This window comes from Phragmites australis, chromosome 16 (genome assembly GCF_958298935.1).
Source record: "Phragmites australis chromosome 16, lpPhrAust1.1, whole genome shotgun sequence".
Taxonomy (NCBI): domain Eukaryota; kingdom Viridiplantae; phylum Streptophyta; class Magnoliopsida; order Poales; family Poaceae; genus Phragmites; species Phragmites australis.
In genome coordinates, this window is record NC_084936.1 from 1,988,053 (window position 1) to 1,998,868 (window position 10,816).

General features: G+C 46.7%; 1 protein-coding gene across 2 annotated transcripts; it reads left to right on the plus strand.

Moving 5' to 3' along the window:
* The first annotated feature begins 1,516 nt into the window (after nt 1-1,516).
* Nucleotides 1,517-10,521, plus strand: LOC133895632 (hydroxyproline O-galactosyltransferase GALT2-like). 2 transcript variants are annotated; one of them, XR_009905629.1, is made up of 7 exons: nt 1,517-2,557; nt 7,230-7,462; nt 7,554-7,844; nt 8,562-8,690; nt 9,161-9,356; nt 9,703-9,810; nt 9,906-9,937. XR_009905629.1 is itself a non-coding variant. In XM_062336094.1 (7 exons), the coding sequence occupies exons 1-7, from the start codon at nt 1,807-1,809 to the stop codon at nt 10,110-10,112; spliced, it is 1,893 nt and encodes a 630-aa protein (XP_062192078.1). In that variant the 5' UTR covers nt 1,522-1,806; the 3' UTR covers nt 10,113-10,521. The 2 variants fall into 2 exon arrangements, 1 of the variants encoding a protein (XP_062192078.1); XM_062336094.1 differs by having other exon boundaries at nt 1,522-2,557; nt 9,161-9,334; nt 9,906-10,521.
* Nucleotides 10,522-10,816: the final 295 nt, after the last annotated feature.

Consider the following 10,816-nt stretch of genomic DNA (forward strand, 5'->3'; position numbering starts at 1 on the left):
AACATGTTAGTCCCAATGAGTATGTTGTCATTAATAATCCAAATCACAATCATGATCTAATAATACCATTTTTGCTATAAATATAAGGACTCAATGTCTTCGCAGAACCTCAAGCATTATCATCTGCGATTTTGAGTGTATTCAATAGAAAGTACCAATTAAAAATCAAAATTTTAAGATGTAAAAGGATATAAGGGCTCTATGTTTTCACAGACCCTAACCACCTTGCCTTTTACTGATCCATTGTTGGTCTAATTTCACATGGCTCATGTCAAAGATAAAGAACTCACAAGTTGTGCCTACTTTTCTTTCACAGAAAGGCAAAAAAGAGAGGGAAGCAAATAAAAAGATGCAGGAGGGTGGCAATTAGAGGCCATTGATCTCTTTAACCAGCCACGAAACTCTACTTTTATCAACTTGAACAAATCCTAAACCTAACCAGTTCTCCCATGTCCTAAACTACACAAAATTTCACCAGCTTTCCTGTTGTGAACTCCAAATACATCTTTCGATCAACTAACTGCAAGCAACACCTAAATCCACAACCAAACTACACATTTCTTGATTTCTGAAGTCTGAATAAACAAAATCCCCTTACACATTCTTCCTAGCTTACCCCTTACACATTCTTGAATAAAGCAATTCCAAAACAAATAAGGTCAAGCACAAGTATTTACCAAAACACTTGAAGGAACAAAGAGTCATAACAGAATTGTGAGCCTCAAATTCTTGGGTTGCCACTGCCAAATTGAAAACAAAAACCAAAACGAAGAGAGTAAGAGGGGGAAATGCCACATTTGGTTCTTTGCATGACTAGGAAAATGGCGGGCACCTTTGCCTCTTTGTAGGACTGCAAGCCTATAGCGCTCTCTCCCGCTACCTCCGAGGTTGTTACAAGTGGTTCCTTTGTGTAGGTAGGAGCCCTAAGATATGTGCAAAAAACATGCCAATGATTTAGGAATCAAAATCAGTAAATCCAACGTTTAAAATCAATGGATCTTTGAATCAAAATGCATGGGAGCTAAAATGTCAAATCAGTAGATCTAGAGTACCTAGAATAAGTGGATCCATAACTTTGACAATCAAATCTCTCACCTGTGCCTAGCTGCGAGAAGGGAGTAGATCTAGGATAGGGAGGACGACGAGAGAAGAAACGGAGTGTAGGGAGCAGTAGGGGCAAGTGAGTGGAAGAAACGAGGATGAGAACACAGAGTGTTGAGAGTGACGACTCGGGATAGCTCGCCACTTGGAAAACTCAGGCTAGGCTCGCGAGTGAAAGGCCTCGCGAGCTTTGCTGTCGGGACAGAACAACACCATATTTTTGCATGCAGGAACGCTAGACCGAAACCATTCAAACAGGCAACCACATAACAATCTTTAAGAGGTTGTCGTCCTCCGGGCCATGCAACCAATCACCCTTAAGCTGGCCTATATGACGTTACCATTCAGGTCATTCGTTCAACACTTGGCCCGATCCGACGTGGCGCCACCGCGGTCCAGCCCAGCCCCGGACACATGGCCCAGTCGAGTCCACATGTCCGACCCCTGCCGGGCCGGACCCGACCCATCCCTCGAGCCAATCACACTCACGCGCTCGCCCGGCCGGCCCCACATGACAGAGACGAGTATCCACTCCTCCGCCTCGCTCCCTCCATTTCCATTCCTCCTCCTCCTCCACCCCACTCCGTTCCCACACCGCCCGCCCGCACGCATCCACCACCTCCGATCCCACACTGCCCGCGCCAGATCCGCCGCCCCCCTCCGCCGCTAGGGAAGCTGTGGGGGCCTGCTAGGGAGGCGAGGGCAATGGCGCGGCGGGTGCGGCCGTCCCACCTAGTGCTGGCGGCGGGGGCGGCCTACCTCCTCCTCATCTCCCTCAAGTTCCGCCGCGTCCTCGACCTCGCCGCCGCCGACCTTGCCGACCCCGCCGCCTTCTCCTCGCCCTCCTCCTCCGACCACCTGCCCCCTGGCTCCAACTCCACCGCCACCGGCTCCCCGTTCCCCGTCCAGCCCTTCTGGCACCGCTACGACCGCGTCTCCCTCCCCGACCTCGCCGCCCGCAACCGCTCCGCGCTCGACCGCATGGCCGACGACGCCTGGGCGCTCGGCCTCACCGCCTGGGAGGAGGCCGCCGCCTTCGCGGGGGACCCCTGGGAGCTCGCCGCCGCGCACGCGACCCGCACCTCCACCGACAAGTGCCCCTCGGCCGTCTCCATGCGCGCGCGCGGGCGGGTCATCTTCCTGCCCTGCGGCCTCGCGGCCGGATCCTCCGTCACCATCGTCGGCACGCCCAGGGCCGCGCACAAGGAGTACGTGCCGCAGCTCGCGCGGATGCGCCAGGGGGACGGCACCGTGATCGTCTCGCAGTTCATGGTCGAGCTGCAGGGGCTGCGCGCCGTCGACGGCGAGGACCCGCCTAGGATACTCCACCTCAACCCCAGGCTCAGGGGGGACTGGAGCCAGCACCCCATCATCGAGCACAATACCTGCTACAGGATGCAGTGGGGCGCCGCCCAGCGCTGCGATGGCTCACCACCCGAGGACAACGAGGATAAGGGTACGATTTGCTCTTGTTTTTCTTAGTAGTCTTCATCAACTCTAGATGGTATCTTCAAATGTTACTTATCGGTAATGTAGTTTGCATAATGGCTCTGTTTGGGACAACTTTTTTCTAAGAACTTTTTCTGATAAGCTGGTTTTTTTAGAAGTAGTTGTCTGAAGAATCAGTTGGCTGGAGAAGTTGGCCGTTTGGCAATCCTGATTTTCTTCGGAGAGATTATTTGTCCTGAGTGTGTAATGACTAATATGCCTCTAAATAGTATAATGACTTGTCTATTTACTGATTAAAGTATATATGGCTGTTTTCATTTCTTTTTGACTTTTCTAAACCAAAGCTATTTATTTTTTATAAGAAAAACTAATGCACAAACGAGAATTTATACTCTTACTTTTTTACAGTAACACAAGCCATTTGTTCTTGACAAACAGGAGCATTGCACTTCAATACTACTAGAGGGAACTTCACAATATCGAGATCTTTTTTTTTACACAATATTGAAACAATGAACACAACAATGGAGAGAAAACTTGAGGGTGTAGATAAGATTGAAGTGGCCTAAAACAAGCCATGAACTGGCCTAAAACAAGCTTCTCTGAACATGCAGTTCATTCATGTTCACCATTGATTTGCTACAAGTCATTGAAGTTCGCAACATCTCTGAAGTGCAAGAACAAATATTCATGTCAACAACCCAACCCTAGGTCTGAATTTTTGTCCACATGAATATTCATGTAACAATATATTCAGAAAAAATTGTAGACAGCATGTTCAGAGAAAATATGTGGTATTGCAGCATCCTCTATTTTTTTCATCTCCAACAGCCACCTTATTTTCTACCTTCCATTACTCTTCTTCTCCCCTCGGGCCCACGAGCATACTCTTGCTACAGTAATACGGGAGACCTTTTTCTCCGGCAAATATGCCGCTGCCGAGGTCGAACCGTTTTTCTCCCGTAATACTATTCATCTGGATACGGTCTCCGTTGGACCAGCTATGCGGCAGCAAGAAACGGCAAACTCGAAGCACAGTGATGCGGGAGAGAATATACGGTCTTCGTTGGAGTTGGTCTAAGCTGATAGAACTTATTCAGCACATCCGTTATGATTGCCCTCTAACAATACCATTTCTTAAATTTTGGGAGTTCTAATTACATTGAGGACGAAATGGGAGCAAGATGAACTGCAAGCTCAGTTCCTGGATGAGCAGCAGATGAGCTCTGTTAAGATAGCCCTCTAACAATTCCACTTTGGGTTCAGTCTATGCACCGTTTTCTTCAGTGGATAGAATTGTCCAAGCTGCCCCAATCACACAGCTTCCCAATAGCACCGGTTTCCAATTTTTCCACAGCAATCACCATACACCTAACTGATCAGCCAAGCATCTTCCATTGCACACTTTGTGAATTGATTCATACATTGGGATGACGTCCTTGGAGCTGCGTAAAGCAAAGCAGAAATGTTAGTACTTAGTACTTATGTAATATCAGATCAGTTTATGGCAACTTGTATTTAGGACCTGAATTTGGGTTCTTACATAGGTTGATAGCCTCAAAGCTTTTCATGAGATGGATCCGCTTGCATAAGTCCACGAACATCCTGCGTTGCTGTGAATCTGATCAGGTTAACATGTTTTCTAATGTTCTATGCCAATGGAGATCATCAAGAACCAAATAGTAACTAGCAAGAAAAAGGGAGATAGGTTAATTACTTGAAGGGGACGGGGACGGGGATGGGGACGTCTCCGACGAGCATCAAGTCGTCATCCTTGTCCTCATAGTTGGGCACGTACTCGGTGCCGGTGACAGAGTCCACGAGCCTGCCCACCTCGTTGGTGCCGGCACCGCGGATGGCGAGGCTAGAGGTGAATATGCCGTGGAGCGCGCAGAGCAAGGTCGTGCACCCGTCGTGCGCCGTGAGGTCCACCTTGCGCAGTTACGATGCGTCGTCCACAACAACCTTCACGAGCTTGCACCCAGAACTCGCGCGCGCGGTGGTATGCACGCATGGTCGATGAGGTCGCCAGAGGATCTATCGGTAGGGGGAGCATCTGCCACCCTAATCCCCCTCTCCCACAAGGAGGCAGAGCGAGAGATGGGACAGCGAAGTTCGGAACTTCGGATCTGGGCAGCGGGTGTGCGGAGACTGGGCGAGGTGAGGGTATACCAATGGCAGAGCGGAGTGGGTGCCGGTGGAGTTGGGAACCCTAATTGCCGCTGCTCGAGTGGGGAGTCTGCGTGAGTTGGGAGTAGCGCGAGGTTGCGGACGGATGGGGAAGGGGTATACCAGTGGCATTTGTGTGTAATTCTTTCAAACTATGGGGGCACTTCCATTTTAGGCTCCGCAAAAGCCACCGTGGCCCGCAGGAGCGGGTTCCGAGCCGCTTCTGCATTTGTGTGTACTTCGTGGTGTGGGCTAGAATCGAGTTTGATAAAATCAGGCTAGAATCAGGTTGTTTGAGGGACCTAGTTCGCTTTTTTCGGCCAGAAGCAGCTCAAAAGCTGATCCAAACATGGCCAATAGCATCTCTGTTGGTCGATGGAGATACATAAAATGAGATAGCTTGCATTTCCATTTTAGGATTAGAGGAATCACCAGCCTATTGGCTGTTGCCATGCTCCTGTTGGAAATGTTATATCCCAGGGTATTTGTCGGTGATATGGGATCCGGGGGTTCCCGAGTCCCGAGGCCAGGATAGCGCAGTGCCACATGGCGCCTTCCCTCGGGGACCACCTCACCGAGGGCCCGAGGGAAGTAGGGTCCGAAAGTAAGTGCTCGGGGACAAGAACAGTTGGTCCCCGAGTACCCAGAGAGTCCCGAGGTCCGAGGGAAGCTAGGTCCGGGAGGGGTGCTCGGGGCCGAGAACAGTTGGTCCCCGAGTACCTAGAGTGCCCCGAGGACCCGAGGGAAGCAAGGTCCGGGACTGAGCGCTCGGGGCCAAGAACAGTCGGTCCCCTGAGTACCCGGAGTGCCCTGAGGACCCGAGGGAAGCAAGGTCCGAGATTGGACGCTCGGGGTCAAGAATAGTTGGTCTCTGAGCATCCAGAGAGCCCTGAGCACCCGGCAAGCCCCATGCCAGTGGACCCCGCAGGGACTCCACAATGAGGTGTCGGTCGGTGGGAGGTCTGATGCTGCATTTAATGGGGAGCGTGGACGGTCACATGCAACCACTCTCTCCCACACCTGCCGTACTGAATACGCCAGTCCCTGCCGCCGCCTGGCAGGAAGGCGTAGGCACAATTAATGCGGCGGGTCCCATCGCATGTCCCCTCGCGGGGTTCATAAAAAAAGACGGTTTGAAGATATCTTCGATGGGCTTGAGGCTTATCGCTTATCGCCCTGTTGCATCAGACAGTGTCAGACCTACTCTAACTAGACGGGTATGAGAGGGTACTCAGAGGCTGGCCGGTGGGCGCCCCTGCGCCTGCTAAAGCTGGGACGTGAAGACCGACTGGACCGTCCGAGTGATGTATTTTCAACCCTCTGTAACATCAACTGTAAACCTATGATGGTTGCTTTCCATTTATTGTTTACGGGAACTTATGCCTTCGTTCTGGGCACTCCCTGGGGGGCCTCCCCCTGGTAGATAAAAGGAGGGGAGCACTTCGTAGAGAGGGCACCTTGTAACACAGAGGAAAACGAGAGAGCTAGAGATCGAGAAAGACATAGAGACATCCGAAGAGCATTGATAACATAAAGAACACACAGGAGTAGGGTATTACGCCTCCGTGCGGTCTGAACCTGTCTAAATCCTTGGTGCATTCATTACTACTAGCTGACGACGATTCATCCGGCCTAAGTCCCACACGTATTAACCCCATATACGAGGTAGTTCCAGGACCAGCCTTCGGCCGAATCTCAAAGGGGGTCCCTCAGGATCCCTGCTTGCGGTGTTCATCCACCGACAATATCCGATACAAGATACATGTAGCAATTGAGGGGAATTGGAGATAATTTAGGCTGTGATTAGCATGGAATGTGAGTAGAGCAGCAAGAGGAGCAGGGGAATGGGAAGGAGACTGAGACCTGAGGAGGAAGACGAGTCGAGGACGTTTCTGTTCCCTTCCTGCCAACGAGTTGCTGGCCTCCTTTCTATTGCTACCCTTGAGCTTGCTTTGGGCCGTAGCTTGGGCTACTGGATTTGCTGGCCCATGACGCCACCCATACAGTCCATGATACTGCATAGGCATGACAACTTACTAGCATGTAATGACTACTATTGGACCATCTCAGAACAGCTTCTAACTCGCAGAACAAGTAGTGTTTATGTGGGATTTTGAGTCACAATTTTGTTAACATTCTCTTTTTGCGCAATTAACTGCTATTGAGATTTACATTGCTGGCTACTACGAATAGTTTCATTACTTATGGGATTAATAGCAAATAAGCAATAGCTCCCTGGATATTCACACCCGCACAACTTTTACCTCATGTTCCTATTAGTCGTTGCTCAACCACCTGCTGTTATCATGGCCTTTGTCAGACTGAATAGCTATGAGAAGTTTTATTCAAACTTCATATTGTCATATCATTTATTCACTTTTATCATCTCCTTGTTCTGTCAAGAGAGAACTTGCAAAAGTGTTAGCTTTCTGTGGTTACAGTAACACATGTTCTTTCGTCCTCAGGCTAGCATATTTGCCTAAAATCTACAATTTCATATTTTTCGACAGTCGATGGGTTCCCCAAATGTGAGAAATGGATACGTAATGATATTATTGACACAAAGGAGTCCAAGACAACTTCATGGTTGAAGAGGTTCATTGGGCGCGCAAAGAAACCTGCAATGACATGGCCATTTCCATTTGTAGAGGAGAGGCTATTTGTTTTGACTATACAAGCTGGAGTTGAAGGTTTCCACATTTATGTTGGCGGTCGACATGTGACATCTTTTCCTTATCGACCAGTATGTTTTGTAGACATGTTCATCTGCTCCCTTTTTTTTTGTTATGATATTTAAAATAAAACACTTAGGGGTACCAGGTGATCATTTTCAGGGGTTCACTCTTGAAGATGCAACAGGATTATTTGTTAAGGGCGATGTAGATGTACATTCAGTTTATGCCACTGCTCTTCCTATGTCTCATCCCAGTTTTTCTCTTCAACAAGTCCTTGAGATGTCAGAAAAGTGGAGGTCTCAGCCACTACCTAAAGATCCTGTTTCCCTTTTCCTTGGGATACTGTCTGCATCGAATCATTTCGCCGAGCGCATGGCTGTGAGAAAAACATGGTTGCAGTCACCAGAAATCAGGTCTTCCGAAGCAGTAGCTCGATTCTTTGTTGCACTGGTAAGCAAATTATCCATCCGAATAGATGATATTTGTAGTTAAACTTATAAGTCCTTCCGTGCTAACAAAAGGGACAAAAATTCAAGATGTCTATATTTATGCTTAAGTATGTACACTTCTTGTTGGGACATCACAATTGATTATAATTAGTCTGTGGGCTGAGAAAACTATATAACTAACACAGTGTAGTGGCCTTTTACCTTATTCGTGGAACGGATTCTACCTGAGGTCTTGTTTTGATACCTTCGTGCTAGATTATTGCAAATCATCTTCAGATTCTTTACTTGTGCTATAACTTGCATTTTGCATTTTTCTTATGCCTAGTAAAATGCACATAGCATGGAATAATGAAAGCACAAATAATCAAATGGGGGCCACATATGACATCTGATATATGCAGGCACCAAGTTGGTGTGTGAACTTGCATACATGCAGAGGACTGTCTGTGCAAGCCATCTACCTTGCATCACAATGCTTGAAATGCTTCTGTCTAAATTCTTGGTATATTTACTAACCAGTCACTAGCCTTATCATTATCATGCTTCGTGAAATATGTTGCCAAGCAAACTGAAGATTAGCATTTGGCACCGAATTCCCAGTTTTGTTTGCTCCAATGATGGGATATATTAGTGGCATGTTCATTTTTACAAGGGAAAGTACAAATGTGCTTTAGGAAGTAAATGCTAGCTGCTTGTCCATGACAAACTGTGGTTGCAGAATTCAAGGAAAGAAGTCAATGTAATGCTGAAGAAAGAAGCGGAATACTTTGGAGACATTGTCATTTTGCCATTTATAGATCGTTATGAGCTGGTAGTTCTTAAGACAATCGCTATTTGCGAGTTCGGGGTAAGGCACTCTTGCTGTTATCATGTTTTTGCTCCTGTACTTCTTGCATTTGTATTGTTTGTCAATGCCAACTAAAGTGAACTCGTGATGGCTTGTGATCTATTTCTATCGTTATATATCTGTGTGCCCAGTAATGGGCTTTGCTGGCTAGAGTTGACTGTGGGTCTGTTTGAGAGGAGGGGCTTATGCCTGTTTGGTGTTGCAGTTTCTCGCACAAGTTGTGAACCCATTTGTATATATTTTTTTTACCAGGAAGCTTAACCATGAGCACCTCTTTAAGCAATTGCTTGTGTCTCTTTTAAAATGTCACTTCTAGGACAAGTTAAGCCCTCCAAAATAGGCCTAAGGACTATGGTGGTCATGAAAGTCATGATAATATTTAGTTACCATCCAAAACATGTCAACCAATAATAAGCACAGTGTGTCAACTAATCATGAACCTGATGTCTGTTACACTTATCACCTTGCAGGTCCAGAATTTGACTGCTGCAAACATCATGAAATGCGACGATGATACATTTGTGAGGGTAGATGTGGTTCTCAGACACATCAAGTTGAACACTGGTGGCAAACCATTATATATGGGGAACCTTAACCTCTTGCATAGACCACTGAGAACTGGAAAATGGGCAGTTACAGATGACGTAATTCCTCATTTTTGTTCCTGTGAGAACAATATCCTCAAATTAACGAACTCAATTTCCAAATTTTGCTTTTTTTTTTAATCATTCTAGTGCCCGCACAGTTCTTTGAATTAGTTTTTCTTATATTGCTTATTTGAATCTTCCTTTTTCCCCCCCTAACCGAGGTAGATAATCATCCAAGATTGAACTGTGATTTCCGACATATTTAAAGGCTGAACTTACTTTAAGTGATGGTTCAAACTTCAAACCTAGAATGACTTTTCTTATTAAGCTAATCTTTTTGTGCAAGTTGCAGCCTGTTTTGTGTTGCCAACGTATGAATCATTATCTTCATTGTTTGCCCTTATTCCTACCACTAATTACTGCAGGAGTGGCCTGAAGATATCTACCCACCTTATGCAAATGGACCAGGTTATGTAATTTCTGGTGACATTGCAAAATTCATCGTGTCTCAGCATGCCAACCAGAGTTTAAGAGTGAGTTTGTGCTGATGCCTGCTACGGATTACTTTTCACATAAACTTCGTATCCTGATGTACAAATTGGTCCATTTTTTCGGTGATGCCTTGCAGCTATTTAAGATGGAAGATGTAAGTATGGGTCTGTGGGTCGAAAATTTTAATTCGACGAACCCTGTCCAGTATTCTCACAGCTGGAAGTTCTGCCAGTACGGTTGCCTGGAGAACTACTACACTGCCCACTACCAGTCACCTAGGCAGATGCTGTGCTTGTGGAATAAGTTGGTCCGCGGTCGAGCATCTTGCTGTAACTACAGATAGTGAAAGCGAAAGATCACTGGCATCCCTCCCTGATATCGTAGCGTAGGTATTGTTGCACCTCCATTGCAGCTCAATTTGAGCTCGCATGGTTGTCTCCTTTTTGACATGAATCACAGGATCGATAGTGTAGGTATTGTTGCACCTCCATTGCAGCTCAATTTGAGCTCGCATGGTTGTCTGGTTGGAGCTTGAAGATTAGGAAAGCTCCAACCTGTTGGTTTAGTGCATTTGCCTGATTTGCATTGGTCGTCCTGCGGCATTAGCGTCATGGTTCTTGTACTTGATCCCAATTTTGATGTAGTAGGCCAGATTAGAATGATCAGATGTATGTCTCTATTCTTATATCCCGACGTAATGTTGCCTGTTCTTTGCCCTGTCTCCTGACGTTGAAATCGTCATCAGTCCTTTCTTTCAATCTTTTTCTGTCTTGATTTTGGTACCCCTACACAGTAAGTTCGGATTCACTGGAGTTCTTGCATCATGAAACCTGGAGCCAAATTATGCGTTGATGTGTATCATGGCAAAATTAACATAATGGTCACATTTTGGAGTTAGGTCAACATTCACAACGTGAAAACAAACAATTTAAAGTGACATTTCAAGGAGCACATAGATGAAAGGACATCATTTTTTTAGAAGCAGGGATGTTTTTCATATAGATATGTAAAAGATTACATTGTAGTTCATACACCGACACCCCTGAT

Coding starts and splice junctions, on each gene's coding strand:
- LOC133895632 (XM_062336094.1), top strand. CDS start 1,807: ATGGCGCGGCGGGTGCGGCCGTCCCACCTAGTGCTGGCGGCGGGGGCG. Junction 2,558..7,229: donor CGAGGACAACGAGGATAAGG/GTACGATTTGCT, acceptor ATTTTTCGACAG/TCGATGGGTTCCCCAAATGT. Junction 8,691..9,160: donor TCGCTATTTGCGAGTTCGGG/GTAAGGCACTCT, acceptor ATCACCTTGCAG/GTCCAGAATTTGACTGCTGC.